The sequence below is a fragment of the Mytilus trossulus genome, chromosome 11 (assembly GCF_036588685.1).
Source record: "Mytilus trossulus isolate FHL-02 chromosome 11, PNRI_Mtr1.1.1.hap1, whole genome shotgun sequence".
Lineage (NCBI taxonomy): Eukaryota > Metazoa > Mollusca > Bivalvia > Mytilida > Mytilidae > Mytilus > Mytilus trossulus.
The window spans coordinates 6,920,558-6,939,470 of NC_086383.1; the positions used below are offsets into that span (position 1 = coordinate 6,920,558).

At 31.4% G+C, this 18,913-nt stretch overlaps 2 protein-coding genes across 2 annotated transcripts; both read right to left on the minus strand.

Moving 5' to 3' along the window:
- Positions 1-804: 804 nt before the first annotated feature.
- On the minus strand, positions 805-6,122 carry LOC134691724 (leucine-rich repeats and immunoglobulin-like domains protein sma-10). The gene is made up of 5 exons (XM_063552280.1): positions 6,048-6,122; positions 5,191-5,323; positions 4,803-4,921; positions 1,818-1,980; positions 805-880 (listed from the first exon to the last, which is right to left on the minus strand). The coding sequence occupies exons 3-5, from the start codon at positions 4,878-4,880 to the stop codon at positions 858-860; spliced, it is 264 nt and encodes an 87-aa protein (XP_063408350.1). The 5' UTR covers positions 4,881-4,921; positions 5,191-5,323; positions 6,048-6,122; the 3' UTR covers positions 805-857.
- Positions 6,123-8,870: 2,748 nt separating this feature from the next.
- Positions 8,871-16,567, minus strand: LOC134689671 (fibulin-7-like). The gene is made up of 5 exons (XM_063549636.1): positions 16,439-16,567; positions 15,151-15,372; positions 11,321-11,497; positions 9,414-9,527; positions 8,871-8,914 (listed from the first exon to the last, which is right to left on the minus strand). Exons 1-5 carry the CDS (start codon positions 16,509-16,511, stop codon positions 8,871-8,873), a joined length of 630 nt encoding a protein of 209 aa, XP_063405706.1. The 5' UTR covers positions 16,512-16,567.
- Between the last annotated feature and the right edge of the window lie 2,346 nt (positions 16,568-18,913).

An 18,913-nucleotide genomic window follows, 5' to 3' on the forward strand; every position in this document is an offset into this window, starting at 1 on the left:
GCTGTTCCCTTTATTTAGTATTTATTTTTTCACATGCTATGACTTTATTGCAAATATTAAGAAACCTACATTTAGAGTATGCTAAAAACGTTACTTTACGCCTAAAGAAATGATTTCGATTTTTAAATTGTAAACTTTTCCATTATAAATGGAAGAATTATGCTTTTATTGAAATTGTGAGTATATTTGTGTCTGTTCAACTACATTACGCAATGATGAAAAAAATCATTTCCAAATGTGTGCCTACTAAATAACAACATACTATGTTAACCGTCCCATGAATCACGGGTCAAAGGAATTATCAATTACATATCAAATTTGTTAATCCAATTCTTTATTGGTTTATTCTTACCTACTCAATTTCAATTATAATTGGTAAACGCCCGTCAAAGATAAGTTGCGGTGTAGGCATCGTTGTAAATATAATAGAATTTGATGCGACAGTCATACAAGTGAGAGGTTTAGCGCAATAAACCAGATTCAATCAACTATTTTTTACATTAGAAAATGCATGTACCATGTCAGGAATATGATAAGAGATACAGTATGTATGTGACTTAACGTTTTATAGCTTGATATCTTCTGCGATAGTTACGAATTTGTTTGTTAGAAAGAGAAAACAAAATAGTCATCAATTTTTCAGAATATTTTATCAGTGCCATTTTTACAATTAATAAATTAAACTACAAATTAAATCATTTATTAGATTTCATAATAATTTTAACTTATGCATTATTTGTTAATGTATATTCTTTTCTCCTGTCTTTTGTGCATACTGTTTAATTTTGAGTCATTAATTAAACATTTTGTTAAATATCGTGACGTCATTGAGCCGTGTCCATCAATTGTTGTTTTGATTATCCGAAACTTGAAGCGCCAGCTGAAAAAAAAAGAATTATGTAATTTTGTAAATCGTTTAAATGTTATATCGGATATACACAATGTGAACATTTTTTTTTAATTGAGATTAGAATTTGTATTGAGAAATCTAAGTTCATTTCACTAACTCATACATGCAAGAAAATACCAAACTATCAACAATGATAGACTCATTTCGATTTCAGATTTTGTCTGTTTTAATTTAAAATTGCTATGTTTTATATTTGTTTCTTGCACAAACCCCTAATCTCATCTTTTGTAACTAAAAACAAGATCGAACAAAGTTTGTCCAAAAAGAATTCGGATTGTCTGTTGACGTCCGATTTCAGATTTTTAACTCTAATGTGTTTATCATGAATTCGCGATCACATTTAACATGTTAAAGTGTTCCTGTTGAAATATAATCCTGAAAATCTTTCCTTTATCGCTGAACGTCTTTCTCTCATACAGAGAATGCTAAATAATCTCATAGATATTACAATTGAACATTAAAATAATAACATTTGACCATCATGTATGATCATTAAATCTCCTAGATAACGAAATACAAAAAAACGACTTATTATCGGACATTTGATATAGAATATGCTGACCGTCATAGGATACTTGTACCTCTTTAACATTTACATTAACCCACAGTCGTTGAAGATTGCTTTTTTTTCAAATCGTTAGTGTATTCAGTTATGTATTGTTGTTGCTGTATGCCTTTTCGTCGTTTTGATTTACCTAGACATTTATTGCTGTATTCGAACTTTCGTGTACCGCCGCGTTATTGTTTCTCACATTTATATATACCTTAATTAAATATGTGTTACAATTGATGATGATTAAGAATACTGAAAACAAATTATATGTAGCAATAATTGCCAACTAAATATTTCATCCGATTGAATTTACCAGACTAGTTATATTGATATTTGCTATATGTAAATACATACGATTTCTGAAAACAACTGTGGCTGAAGCTGTAGCTTGTCCAAACTCATTCACTGCTGTGCATGTTAGAGTTCCTGATTGAAGTGTTTTGACAGCAAATAAAGTCAACATGTGTCCATTGAGGTGAACGTGGTGGGAAGGCATTGTTGTGGACTCTTGCGCGAACTAAAATAATATTGCGAGTTGATTAAAGTATGACAATAAAAACAAAATCTAAAGTACATATGCCATAAAATCAAACGATCAACCACCTATTGAATGAAAAATGTGTTTTTGTCATGGCATAGGCATTTACCGACGATAGAGTGTTAAACCGAGTGTTATAGCTTAACCTTCCAATTGTATTAAAGTTGTTTAACGTTCCGTTAAATTAATCCATATGGGTACGCAACGCAAACTTACATGAACATTGGTGAATAATTGTTTCGATTTCAATAATACAATTCTAGAACACACCCTCGAAATCGCGGGCATTTATTGATTGTCGACGAAACGATGTAAACTAAAGTAGGATATTTTTTGTAAACGGTTTTATGACACTTATTTAGCTCTTCCCTTTTTCGATTTCCTTAAATTTAAAGTCATAAGAAACATCAAATCAAAAAGAAATATGCATATGTTTTTATAACTAAATGGATAGTTTTCATTATACAACTTTTGTACATATACTTTTTTCTGAGGAAAATTCTTTAATTTGTCCTCATTTAGAAGAAGTTTACTTATTTTTGATTGCTTGCTTCTAGGAAGCAACTCGCCGACATATTTTCTGTATGCATAGTGACCCGAGCGTAACCCTCCTCGTAAATATCCAGTGACCACAATACGCATAGATCTGTCATTGAAATAATCAAATATCTTATTATACATGTTAAACACGTGCTCAATACCCATGTTTTTTTGTGATTTGTTTACTATAAGGTGACAATCGGTAAAACTCGGCGTCAAAACACGGCATTTAATGAGCAGCCATATTTGTTAAATCATATCAAACAGAGAGAAACAAATTGACGATTATATGATGTATTTGCGAAAATAATGATAAAATCGTACACAGAGGACTAAGTTTATGATGTGTACATACATTGGTTCAAGTATTGGACAAACATTATTTTTCACCACTCACTCGTTTCATATGACTTTAACGTACTTATACTATAATTATCATATATAAATGACAGCCCTTGATAGTAAACTTGGAATCGATTAATGACAGTAATAAGCACATATATTTTATTTATAGTTATTATATCATATAATTATAGTATACGTAAACGGTATGTATGATCATAATATACAAAAAAACGAAAGATAATTGTCCTTTCCTCAAGCACTTTAAACAATTATATGTATTTTTAAATGTCCTCAACGGAAGTATTCTTTTTGAATGAAAAGTCCCTCTGATGACGGAAACAATATCCGTACCCTTATTTCCGTTTTTCTCCCAAAATGACCCAATCTGAATAATCATAAGCCTAAGAATGGATGACAAATGCAACTATGCACGTTACCTTTAGGAGACAGTGGCATGATGAATAATTTATAGAGAAAGGAAGAGAAGCGACACACAAAATGAGGGCTTGATTCTCGTTTAATAGAATAGCCTATTATAACTATTAATAGTTGAATGGGACAATGTTATGAATCTTCCAACAAAGGTGTAAGAATACAGACCAGATAAACAACGTAACTGACCAAAAGATATAAAACAACATACAAATAAATCTTACAAAGAATTTTGAGTAATAGTATTTCAAGATAAAAATATTCTGTTAGTCTTATTTTATAATGTACATATAATAAAAGAAGATGTGGTATGACTGCCAATGATACAACTCCTCTTTAGAAATCAAATGACATAAAGATTAACAATCAACGGTCACCATTTGGCCCAGAACAAAATCCCTTTATTTCGTATTTTTGTGTTTATAACAGCAAATCTTTGCTACGTTTAGGAAATTGAGGGATGACATTAATAAAATGAAATAACTACTGTCGAAAGACAATTAAACTGTCGGCGAAAAGAAGAAAAAGAACTTTCTCGTTTCTCGTTTTGTTTATATAGATTAGACCGTTGGTTTTCCCGTTTGAATGGTTTTACACTAGTAATTTTGGGGCCCTTTATAGCTTGTCGTTCGGTGTGAGCCAAGGCTCCGTGTTGAAGGTCGTACTTTAACCTAAAATGGTTTACTTTTTAAATTGTTATTTGGATGGAGAGTTGTCTCCTTGGCACTCACACCACATCTTCCTATATCTATATCATGTCCTAAATTTATATACTTGTATATAGCTAGCACTCATTCTCACTTTTAATCTGTCATTAGTTTAAACATATTTATTTATAGTGGATTGGGAAACAAGTTTTGCAACTTATATTAATCCCTTTCCACTTTGCCGTCATTACAAAGGCAGGACAGACTTAAAAGATACCAAAGAAATATCAAAACACGTATGTTGAAAACAAAACGAAAACGAGAAAGCAAGAAATAAAAAAGCATTCAAAACACAAACAACATCATTCAAAATGAAAATGAAAAGTAAAAACAGCCATAAACAAGGGATTATATCAAGTGCTTCTGTGAGGTGCAGATCATCATCAATATGTGGTACTCATCGTGTTATTAGTGTAATTACAAACCAATTTATCAAGTCAAATAAATACGCGTTGCAAAAAAAGTTGACTGGAAATGCGTTTCGAACATGCAATTAGAAAATATCTGTCTACTTGAAACAGATATTCAATAACCAACCCGTGATTGCAATCTTACATATTTCGAAAGGTTTTTTTTCAAAATGAACAATGGGGAACATTGGAAAAATAGCTTGTGCAGGTTTTTTAATCCTAGCGCTTATTTCCAATTTCAAATTGGAAATCAAAATATGAGACATCTTTTGAATTTTTCTGTGTAGCTAATTTTTAAATTTCGATCTTTGACCAATGCCCACACTTATGAATAAAGACCTTATCTATGTAGACTTTTTAAACTTACGGACTTGAAGGACCATGATATTGAAGGTATCGGATGTCCAGTTGCCATACAGGTAAAATTGTGTGACAGTCCAACCATAATAACGGCTGTTTGAGGTGTCGTTACTATCTTAGGTGTATCTGAAAAACAAAGTGAAACACATTTTTTAGCAAAATATTCAAACACATCAGTAGAAAATAAAACATGTGAAGATGTGGGATTGAAGTTGAAACATAAGACAACAACCGCTATCATTTACCTTGTTCTTGCTTGTCAAATAGTCAAATTGAGGACTACTAGTATATAATATAAACCTTAACATCTAGTCAGTTATTTCACTAAATAAAATCATTAGCTATGATTGTTATTTGATAATCTTAGTTTCTTATATTTGTTAACATTAACATACCGTAATTTGCTTCGAGCTTTATATTAACTTGATTAGTTCCCACATCGTTACTTGCAATACAAGTATAATATCCAACCGTTGCGTTCGTTACATTCTGCACTAAAATGTTGTTTCCAGATGATTGCAACACTCTCTAAAATATTCATCATATTTTCGTTAACTTTTATGAGTTTTGCTTCATGATATTACCAACAACCTCAATGAAAGTACATTGAAATATCAGAGTCGGATAGCTATGACAGTTACATTCAGTTTAAGGTACATTGTCAATGTATCAATAATGTATCTTTAATGAACACTTGGTACATGTAATGTGGTGGCCTATTTATTTTGGAACTTTTCAAATGTCTCATAAGTTAAAAGCCTGTTGATGGATTGTTTTAAGTGATTAAATGGTTATATCTAGATACACATTTTTATAACGCTGTTTAATGCATAAACTAATTGAGAAAAAACAAATCCGGCTTACAAATAAATACCGTGGAAAACACATCAACAATAAGAGAAAAACGACTAAAAAACAGATTCACTGAACTGTTTCAAAAATAGTTGATTGGTCCTGTTTTTTAATGTTTGCAAAACCTCTCGTATATATGACAATATTAAACAAATATCGATAAAATGCCATCACTGCTCTACAAGAATGCTTTACAAACAAGCCATAGAAAAAGTAAAATCACAAAATTACTGAACTCCGGGGAAAATTCAAAACGGAAAGTCTCTAATCAAATGTCAAATTTAAGTGACAAAACATATCTAAGTAATGGACAACACTCCTCACAGAAAACAGATAAAATAGTAGACTTGTTTCTAGATATTGAATATAATTTAAATAATTGTTATCAAATTATATTTACATTGTGAAATTTCCAAGTAATAGATGGCGTTGGAAATCCAGTGACGTTACAAAAAAGTCTTGTACTCGTATAGTAATCCACTTTTACAAAAGAAAGTGCATGAATGACAGGCGCAGTGTGGAGTACATGGGGTCTTGCTGCAAAAAAAAAATTTACACAATCTACATCATCTATACATAAAATTCAATGTCTCTGATTTCTTTTTGCGGTTAGTAAAATGGTAAATGTCAGTGTCACTAAGAAAGAATAACAATAGTTTACTTTCATATGTTTTCTTTTTTTTATATGTTATTTGAATTTTATATGCATTTATTGATATTAACAATTGCATTTTTTTATAACTTGATAAATATGAATTAAAATGACATTTACTCTAAAAAACGTTGTGTGTAATGTCATACACAGGAACTGATGTTCATCGTCGAACGGGCGAACATTTTTTTTTCAACAAATCCCATGTGATGTATTGTAGGCTTTAAACTTTCAACATTTGTGTGCGTTAATTAAGCATTTTATGAGTATTTACCCTTAACAATGACATGAACAACCTTGATATCAGTACCCATTTCATTCCTTGCCGTACACATATAAATACCACTGTCAGCCACAGTAACATTTTCAAATATCATAAAATGATCAACCAGTCTTGTATTAGATGGCATCGACGGTTTCTGAAGAATAAAAAGCAAGCAATAGAAGAAATGATTTAATATTATTCAGTTCCTTCAGAGGTATGCATTTGTTTTGAATGTTATATAATTGAATAACGAACATTAACTGATCATTGTAAAAGTAAAACAAAATTATCAAAAACATCTGCTTATCAATTTATGTTTTGAAATTGATGTTTGGTTTTGTGAATTCAACAATTAATAATTCTAGATCTTATATAGGTAACTAATTATTGTAATTTGAAAAACAGGGTTGCTTGTTATAATAAAAACTTTGGTTTCAATTAATGTCTCTTGTTGCATAATTTTGCCGAAAAATATATATAGATTCTTACACTGCAACAAGTGTATTACGATATTTCTCCACTCGAGACAGTTAAATTTTATTATTTAAAGCGCGAGGCTTGCCGAGCCCTTTAAATAATAAAATTTAACTGTCGAGAGTGGAGAAATATCGTAATACACGAGTTATAGTGTCGGAATCTGTTTCTCTAATGCTTTTTATCGTTCTTTTTCAAAGATTTTCAGAAAATTGTGCTCTTTATATGCGACGTCATCAGGCAAGGTCGCCTTTTTTCGTGACGTCACAATAGGAAAATTGAGAAGAAAACAAAACATTCTGACGTCATAATCAAATTTCGACTAATCATTTGCCGAGAACAGATTTTTCACTAGTGAGGAGAAATATTTTTCTCACACCGGTCAGGAAATGTGAAAATAGCACAAAAATTAGAGAAACATATTTATCAGTTATTTGTACATTTTCCGCCTATATCTTACTGCTATATGTTTTTAGTGTTCTAGACAGGACTTGATATTCTAAGATATTAGGCAATAATGTAAGTGAGCAGTGCAGCAACGTCACTTACTCAAGTCTATCTGCAACCGAGTCGCATTCAGATATTAATAGTTTTTTCGGTGATGCTTGAGGTCTAGACTTTCAAAAACAAAGCTAATCGTCTGTTGAAGATTTGTCTAATGGCAATCATATAACATATCTTTTTATACCTCGTGCAACCTTGATCAGATGATGACATAGAAAGCTTTGCTTAACCAGACAACTATGAGAATAACATAAAAATATAAACATACGTCAATAGATTCCCATTTTATATTTGGTACAGGAATTCCTTCTGCAAAACAGGCGACATGGCTGACACTGGAACCTTCTTCAACTGTAATTTTGTCATCAAGACGAACCTTTGGGGCTATTTTGTAAGTTAGTCCTATGAAGCAAAATTAAATGGTCAGTTTATGATAAGAATTTGAGATCAAAATAATTCATACGGTTAACACCAATCTCAACATCCTATAAGCTCGAAACAGATATAAAATTTACAAAAGACCAATGCCACAATAATCGATTCATTGGTTATCGTATTAATGTCATGTTAACCCAAACACATTTTCAACAAACAACTTAATACTGTTTTATCAGCCGAAAATATCAATCAGTACATATGCATCCGTTAGCGTATTTGTAAAGATGCCCTAATCAGTTTGAACAGAATAATCATATACTTACCAAAATACCAATACCGATAGTGGTCATTATTGTATATCCTTATATGTTTAAGAATAGACCTAACTTGATGAAACAGAGAGAAATACTTTAGGTCTGAGTATGTAACGTTTGCTTTTCCAATTTTGACCTGTTTCAAAAAGTTTCAATATGGCTTTTTTCAATTCAAAGTGCAGCAGAAAAATGCATGCAAAAATTTACTTTCCTGATTTTCTTAACAAGAAATATTAATAAAAGATCTATTGTCTATCATGTCTCTATTTTTATCTATAGTTAATCGTATTGAGTTATTTCCCTTGAAACTGCATCACCTGCACCAATCATCAATATTGCACAAACTTTACAACTTACAATTGACGAAACCCTGTTTGTATAAATTTTTCCTTTCTCTTTTATGATCGTTTTCTAAACATTATTGATGATAATATTTGAATTTGCTATACTGATTACGAGTCTTATGTAGACGAAACGCGCGTATGGCGTATTAAATTATAAACCTGATAACTATTGTCCCTTACCATAACAAATGGGTTCATTTTCGTGAGGTTCTGAAGAAAATATTACTTTCCTGATTTTCTTAACAAGAAATATTAATAAAAGATCTATTGTCTATCATGTCTCTATGTTTATCTATAGTTGATCGTATTGAGTTATTTCCCTTGGAACTGCATCACCTGCACCAATCATCAATATTGCACAAACTTTACAACTTACAATTGACGAAACCCTGTTTGTATAAATTTTTCCTTTCTCTTTTATGATCGTTTTCGAAACATTATTGATGATAATATTTGAATTTGCTTTACTGATTACGAGTCTTATGTAGACCAAACGCGCGTATGGCGTATTAAATTATAAACCTGATAACTATTGTCCCTTACCATAACAAATGGGTTCATTTTCGCGAGGTTCTGAAGAAAATAACTGAAGAAAATTTGAGGCAACGGTAGTTAAGATATGTCCGTACGCCATATACACCTAAGAATTGTACCAAAATCAACTCTGATAAAATTTTATGATGTCATGTAGAAGCGGTACAAGTCATTGCGGTACATTTTGCCTTTCTTAATTGTATTGATAATTGTCAAACACTACCATGTGGCATGTGTGCATTTTGAAAAGAAACAAAAATAATACGGTTCGAATCATGCCAGTATAATTTTCAAAACTTACCATATTGACAATGTAGACCGAAGAAATCATCAAGACAGGTACATGTGTATCCATTTATTCCATCAGTACATTTCCCTCCATTTTGACATGGCCTACCTAAGCAATCATCCACATCTAAAAGGATTTAATATACATTTATTTGTAAAATGTTTTATTTCAATTAGAAAAAAAGATGCCTTTATTCAACTCCCTGAGACCACAATTTCGTATGCAAAACCTACAACACTCCTAAAGAATGCCGCAAAACAGCACTTATAAGATTCATCATGGTGGATGATTCAATTATCTAGGACCCATATACGCAAAAAGACATAATTAAATAGGAATCCATACAAAAAGTACAAAAGAGAGGCTCAATTCATCACTAAATACTACAAATCAAGAGAGGAAGGATGTTTGACCAAAATGCTATCAAAACTTTAGCCTCCGTCGCTACAATTAAGACGTCAACAACACTGACTGATTTTCTTTTTCAAAGTGGTATAGGGGATGATACAGTGCTTTCTCCGGACGACCTTTTTAACTTTTCACAGACAAAAACGACTTATGCAGGCTACAACCTTTAACAACTTTATCACTAAGAACATTAGAGATCAACAAGTCCGTAAACACAAACGAGCAGTCATTGTTCCAAACAGTATAACACCGAACAATTCAAAAACTCTATTTTGTGCGCACTGCAGTTCAAGGAAACCATCTGAAGGACTCGGAAATGTCCGTCACTACAACCAAGGATTTTTAAACTACACTCCTTACTTAGCGCGATTAACTTGTGCACAAACGAACCCGTCACACAATAGCCGAACGGAATTTGTGACCTAACCATCCATAAACATAAGTGGTTTTTTGTTGTTCAGTCTTTAATTTTTCTATGTTGTGTTTTGTTAACTATATTTTGTCTATTGACCTATTTAAGTTAAGCTATGTTGTCGTCAGTAAACTGTCGACTTATGAGTTTGAATATACCTCTGGTATCTTCCGCATCTCTTTTAATAATCTTTTCGAAAATATAAATGGGTTGTCGGTGGATCTGACATCAGACTTGGTATACAGTGATCAACCTTTGTTGAACACAAACAATATGATATCATTTCATTCATGAATCAACTCAAAATTAACTCAATAAAAATATCAAAGATGGACCAATGACGAACATCCTTGCTTAAGACTGTCACATGCAGCTGAATTAAGGTTTAAGATTACAAAAAATCTTTTTAGTGACATGCGAAGCAATTCAACCACACCATTTTATTGGACAATACAATCAATACCTTTATCACTTATAATCCTCTCTTGCCGATAGCTATAAAATGCAATCAGCTGATTATTGATTTTTTTATCAAGACCGTTACGAGTTCAAGGTGAAATATTTGTAAGCGTTCGTGAATGCATCATGAATAAAGCGTATTCAAATGTTGAAATTCTCGACATATAAACGTTTACTAATTTACGTTTTTTGATTAAGTTAAGCATGCCAATTGATATTTTATCGTGTAGTTTTCTATGTTGTGATGTTATGCTATTGTTTCAGAAAAAGGGAGAAGGTTTGGATCCATTAAAACGTTTAATCCCGCTGCAAATGTTTGCACCTGTCATAAGTCAGGAATCTGATGTACAGTTGTTGTCGTTTGTTTATGTAATTTAAACGTGTTTCTCGTTTCTCGTTTTTTTTATATAGATTAGACCGTTGGTTTTCCCGTTTGAATGGTTTTACACTAGTAATTTTAGGGCCCTTTTATAGCTTGTTTTTCGGTGTGAGCCAAGGATCTGTGTTGAAGGCCGTACCTTGACCTATAATGGTTTACTTTTTTTAAATTGTTATTTGGATGGAGAGTTATCTCATTGGCACTCACACCACATCTTTCTATATCTACTTAACCAATAAATTATCAAAAAAGTGAAATTACCTTCACATCTAGGTATTGAATCGTTCCAATGACCTGACTCCAAACATGTTAAGTACTTTTGTCCGATTGATTTGTACCCAGTTTTACAAGTAACTACAACAGACTCTCCATATTGATATTGTTTCTTTCTGTCTGGTGTTTCCAAATTGTGGACTGCTAAATCTGGGCATATTTTACCTATTCAAATAAAAGTTGTCAATATCATTGAGGTTAAGTCCTATTCTTGGATTGAATTCCTTAATTATTTATAATCGAAAATATTTTAAATAATATATATATATATATATAAGCGTAAAAAGTTCACATGTGCGGATGTATTAACTCATGAAATAAATAGTATCATAAGTAAACAAATTAACAATTCTATATTCCCATGGTAAATGGTAAGAGAAGTAAACCAGGGTTAAAACAGTTGTATTTATATACGAGACATTTGTCTAAGACGATAAATCGTATTATTTATGATATAATCCCTAAGGGATTTCTATATCAAACGAAAAATGTTATTCTAAAAAGGTTTGAAAAAAGCAACAGTACTTAACATAAGCTCAAATCTCGAACACCGAGTTCAATGGATGGAGACATGTCTATGTTACAAACAAAAACTGACAGAATCACAGGAAATTTGAAGTACAAGTAGCTAGACTGGTTGCATCACACGCAATACAAATTCACACTCATTCTTGTTTTTTACAATCAGGAATAAGACTTATTCGGGAATATAAATGACCAGAATTCTGACAATAGTCAAGAAATTGATACATGTCACAGCTGGTTGACGTGTCGTGGTTCATCGTTTGTAACCCTTTATTGCATTCATTGAAACCTTTATGTATGCATACTGATATGCTAGTTTCAGTAGAAAAAAATATAAAGCACTATCCTTTATCTAAGAAGATATTTGTTTACATTAATAAAAAAAAAGAAGCTACGTTATAATTGCAACATAGCCAGGTAAGCGAATGACAAAATCTTAAGGCTAACGTACTATTAGAGGTAACCGGTGAGATCACAGACCGACGAATAATGACGAACGTATTTGGAGCAGTGATTTGCATATTGGGTAAAGCTCATTACAATCGAATAATCGACTAAAATACCCCTTGACACCTCACAAAGTTTCCTTTATTAAAAACAAATGATAAAATACGAGCTTTCAAGTATAAGGATGGATATATATAAGATTATGTTGAACTTGAATACCGGAAGTGCCTATGTACGGATTTAAACGAAACAGTACGATAAATGTATACCTGTGGTGATCGCCTTCTGCACTTTTAATAGTCAAGTGGAATGATAGCATGATTAAATCATGGGGACAATCTTTTTAATACCACGGTACATTTGTTTGAAAGAAAACATATAGAAGATATTGAATATATATTTGTTCACAATATAAACAATTAAACTAGTAGGGACCGACCATTTAACTTGAAAGTTTTTTTGTCCTGGACAAATTTCTTGCCAGGAACTGTCCCTAACAAGATATTTGCAACAAATAAAAAAGAAATCATTTGAACCCCCCCCCCCCCCAACCCCGGTTTTTTTTCCTCATTTTTTTCCTTTATATTATTTTATATCGCAGTTATAGCGGGTATCGATCATCTATCTTTGAGGAGGGTATAAGGAGGCAAACATTTATTTCTGAGGGGGCCGGCCTGGCAGATTTGGTCAGTCAGATTATTTATTTCAAAAAAGATTAATTCAACTGCTTCATGCAACATTATTTATTACACATGTATCATTTTACTGTATAATAGAATTTGGAGGCCAGGTTTTTTTAAGGTGGAAGCTAGTATATTTATTTATAATTTTTTCCTGGCCAATAAATTTATATACTAATCTGCCAGCTCCGATCCTAGAATCAAAGGGTCGTTCTCTAACCCCCATTTAGTATGCGGTATTGCTGGTATTATTTCAGATATTAGGTCCGGGAAAAAAGAATAGTACGCCGAAAATACAAATATTGGAGCTTATTACGCTGGAATAATAAAATTATATTAGAATATCTGATTTGGTTCTTTATCTTTATTCTGCGAAAGAACACACAGTATATAAGTTTTCTGTTAAGTATTCGTATGGGTTTGTTTTATCTTTTTTTCCCCATTTTCCCTTAGTACAAAGAGTACAAGGAATATCCCCCTCCCCCCCTCCTTTTGTTGGCAATTTAACTCATTCTAAACAATGATCCGGATTTATACATATCTTCATTTTATTCTTTCTTAAGCTTTGCATATTTGCACCCAAGGAGGGTTCACTTCCCATATAAAAGTATATAAAGACGTTCCGCTAGAATTGGTGATTTTTCAACTGGTCTAATACATGACTTGGTTTGAAAGGACAGTAAGACACCTTTTTGGCACCAAAATAAAGCAGTTTTACAAAATTGAGAAAATGTAAATTTGTAGTTACTTATTGTAAAGTAGAATTATTCTGCTTCATAAATATGGGCTGTTTTTGACAATACAATGCACATATATCGGGTATTAGCATCATTAAGTCATGCTAAATTACTGAAATCTTCACAGTTTTAGCATTGTAGTGAAATTTTAGACGGTGTCCGTCTTAAATGAAAATGGCCGCATTTGTGTTCATTCATAATATTGAAATGTAAGTTATATTTTATGATAAGACATAACAATAATATATAAAGGTTGAGGATTAACACGGATGCGGCCACTTTCATTTTGGACAAAAAACGTCTGAAAAGTTACATTTTTTGGGCATATTTGATAGATTTTTCATATTTAAGCTAGAATCAGAGCATTTCTTATAACTAAATCGATTAAAATCTTTCAAATAAACTAATTGAATTAATTGAAATAGACACTCAAGTGTTCAAAAGTTTCCAAAATATTTCGTCAGATAAACCTGAAATTTCAGGCCAAAATCGGCCCTTACTGGACCTACTCCTTTTAACCTTATTATATGACTAGGCCGGTATTTTCAGTTTCAAAATATTATGACTAGGCGAAAATTATTAGGCAAATCTATGATTGGGGCAGAAATTTTGAACTAAGGAATCAGCCATTTAAATTGAAAATGGGGCTTAGGAAAGGGCATAATCAAGGAAGGGCATGTTCAATTTTCTAGTCAGAAAGTATTTTTGTCTTTTTCATTTCTTGCCATTGTTTTTTCGTTTAGTCTCCCACCAGAAAATGCTCCGTGACTGATGACCACATACAAAATAAAAAGAACAAAACAGGCAGTACGCGTATTAAATCAATCAATACAAAATGTTCTTATAATCAAAGCGCGATAATCATGAACACTTAGGCATCCTAACTTGAAATTAATAATCCCGCTTCTTGTCATACGGCAAAGTAGGTGATACGTTCGTGATTCGTACGTGATTCGTTACCTCTATTTTAACAATGAACAAACAATAATACCGTATAATTAGCTCTTAAAGGAGTCTGTATGAGGTGAAACAATGTTAACTGCTGAATAATTAAGTTGAAGGTTTGACACAAACACCATCATATATCTTTCCATGCCAGATAAACGGAATATAATTATACAAGAGTCAATCATATATTGCTACATTAATTTTAAAATCAACATTTAAAAGAATATTTAGTAAATACACAAATAAGTTACTGTTTTATATTGAAAAGTGTACAGACTTTATTATTTTAAATGACAATTATACATACATACCTGAGCTGAAGTTTGGCAGCACTGTGACAAAATAACAGGTTGAATATAGTATTAGTGGAGCATTTAGATACAGAAATAAACAATTATTGAAAAACACGTATATACACTTAGATGCATATGATTTGATATATAATAATTATTTTATCCTGGCATTTGTCGTATTATCATACCGAAGCAAACTGGAACATTGCATCTATCCCATGAAAGGCTTCTAGTTCCATATATAAAACACCAGGGTCCACCATTATTAATTTGATCACCTGTGGGCGTCCTACAGTAATTTTTGTCTTCCGAATTGTGCTTCGTACCTATCCAGTAATCACACTGATGTCCTTGCCTTGTAACATTAATGCTGCCATGGTAATTAAGATCATCAACGGAGCGTCTGCAATCTACGAATCGAAAGTTAATAGTTAAATAGATTTAAGTTTGTAAATTCACATCTAAATAAGTCTTTAGCATGCACTCAGTTTGTCACAAAACATGCCAGAAAATCATATAACTAATACTGTAGTCATAAATGTCTAGGATGGATCCTTGATCCAAATAAACGAGAAGAAAACAATATAAATCAAATGCAAAGTTATAACACTAGATTAAAAAAAGTAAACCAATGAAAAAAAAGAACTTTTACAATTACAATTCCAAACTTAACAGACACTTCTATGAACGAAAGTTTCTTAAACACTTTACAAAAAAACATAAGAATATATACCACGAAAAATCAGCAAGTTCTCTCGATATATAATGTTTAAAAAGGGCTAAAGTTACTTTTAAACTCATTACTAGAAAATATAACTGCAGAGCATTAGCTTGTACAGGAAAACAAAACGAAGAATGATACAGAAAACACAACATAGATACTCATTTTAATACAAACCAGGTAATTAGTCTAATTCATTAAGTCACATTCGGGGACATTGGGACGGGCTTTCAGTTACGACATGTGGAATACATCTGCTATCTTCTGTGAATGATTTTTATATAAAGAATAAAGAGTGCCAATGAGACAACTTTCCATCAAAATCACAATTTATAAAAGTAAAACATTATAGGTCAACACGGTGCCTTGGTTCAAACCGAAAAGCAAGCTATAAAGGGCCCCAACATATTTCAAGTGTAAACCAGTTAAACGGGAAAACAAACTGTTTAATCTATATAATAAAAAAGAGAAACCAGAAACATATATGAAACACATTAACAAACGACAACTACTGAACATCAGATTCCTGACTTTGGACAGATGCAATCAATTGCAGCGGGTTTACACGTTTTAATGGTACCAAACCTTCATTTTTATTTAAATTAATAGTGTAAAATTACAGTACATTTAAAAAAATCCATTGGAATGTCTTAATTCAATCAAAAGTTGTAGTAACACAAATGGACATGCACTTAACGAATAAATTTGATTTATGACATAAAGTGTATATGTTATAAAAAATTTAAAGAGCTTACCGTCTGCTTTCAACTCTCTCAAACATATGATCAGTGCAATACTATGACTACAGAATAAATTCAAAAACTTCATTTTCTCATGAATGCAAGGTTAAGATGGTAAAATAAATAGTGCCAACAAAGCAACCAAACAAGGAAGTCGCTTCTAATTTTTGTGTGATGAGTTCTGTTATCTTCAAATGGCAAATAAAACAAAATTTTATTATCAGATTACAGTGACATACAAAACCAATGTAGGATATGCGTCGATGGGGAACTAAATATACAAAAGACCAAAAAGTCATCTACAGGGCAATATCAAGTATCGATATATTAGATAATGCACTTAAAATAAATGCAACATCATACAATAATGACGAATGCCTGCAGTTTTTGATAGCAAAATAAACATTCGTAATCGGTTCATTCATAAAATATCAAACTGTATCACCTTTGATATCTGAAATAATATTGTCTACAAGAACGCCCTGGAAGAGGTGATCTTCTTCAATACCGAAGCCTTGAATTATAAAAGGATTCAAAACCGAGAATTAAATATTGATTAAAAAAATAACATGACAATAACAAATAATTGCATCAGAAAGGCCTTTTGGAATTTACTAGATTCAACAATGGTCATTGTTGTATTATTACCTTAAAGCACAAAGAAGTGAACGAACAAAAACAATTTAACTGAATTACCAAAATATGAGAAAAATATGCTTAAGTTCATTGCAATACCAAGTCACAGACTATTCAGGTAATACCACAGGGACCAAGCTATAGTATAGAAAAGCTAAAAAAATGTCAAACACCTATTTGTACATGTGTTGGTTCCTACTCGATTCTTTTGTTGTCCTTACAATATGAACGCTGATACAAAAACAACTGAATTGCAATGACATCTATTTACCTTTATACAAATTAGTACGTTTATTATATATTATATCTTAATATATATCTAAGGATAAATATATGATAGAGGTGTTGTATAGATATATATTATTTAAATAGCATCTTCATGACCTCGAAAGATAACTTTATCAAGGTACGGAGACATATATGTAGGACATGCCTTAGTTTATCAGCTATTATTACATTAAGAAAAAAACGTAAAATGTTTGATGCAAATTGTATGTTTTTCAATCAATAATACAACTTCAAAATCTATTCATGTATTGTAAATTTTGTAAAACTTGTCTTATTAATTGAAGATATATATTTTGTTGCTTTACACTAAGCAAAACAACTAATTGTATCAGAGTCATACAAGTTATTATGCACCAACCCTCCCTAAAAACTGGACAGCGTTGTAACAAAATTACAAAAAGCTATAAAAATCCTTTGAAAAGGCTTTCCTCATTAGATAGATAGAAAGAGAAAAGCAAGAACACATAATGTACGTGGTAGTGTACTTATAGATCTTGTACAATTAAAAGACTCTTACCAATAACAACAAATAAACTAAGCATGCGTCAAAGCATAAAAAAAGACAATGTCATTGATGTATGTGAAGATGACTATTCAGGTCTCTTGTAGTGTAAAGGGGTATTCTTATGTATGATGTACATCTCTTGAAATACATACTGAAGTGTTTATAAAGTGGTCATCCAGTGCAACGTTTTGCAAGCAATTAAAAGAATAAGTATTAGAGAATTGATAAGAAGAATTGGATTCGTAAACGATAATCAACGAGCGACTTTATTCGCGAATTGATTATCGTTTTCGAATCAAGCACTTCTTATCAATTCTCTAGCTTAACCCATTTCTATTATAACGACTATCTGTTTCATGATCTGACAATGAATCAACGAAATTTCATGAACATAATTTCGTATTTTGTCTTTTTTATTCTCTGATAGCTAGAAATGGTTAGACCCACACGGTTCACATTTATATTTAACTGAATATAAGTTTAATTTAAATTAAATCGGTTGTTATCTACCTTTATTAGTTCCAGATTGTATATTTGTAAATAATTATTTCATTCAATGTTTAATCATTACAATTTTTTTATATTGATTAAATTTTAGTATTCATAATTTATTCCAAAAGTCATATAATTATTATACGGATTTTTGTAATCTTGTTTAGAAAGTTAGAATAAAACAGTAACCAACTTTTGAAAACCTTGAATATTTACATATATAATATTTAGCAACCAAAACAGCAAGTCTTTACAACATATAGATACAAACGGACTAAGACTATTTAAAATCTGAATGAAGTATAGAAGTATACATGTAACCATAAAACCACCTCACAAGACTCCGGTTGATGACAAAATAAATACAATGATTGGTCTTAATTGAACAATAATATATACATATTGTGTAAACATTATGTTTAGATTATTTCAACGTTATAACATTTGGCATCCATCTTCAATCAGTAAATAAACTAGTAATATATTTGTGGTACGCATTCTGAAAACCTAGCAGAATTGCTCATGCTACAAATGTACAATATATAAGTATGTGAATTTTAAAGTGTGTC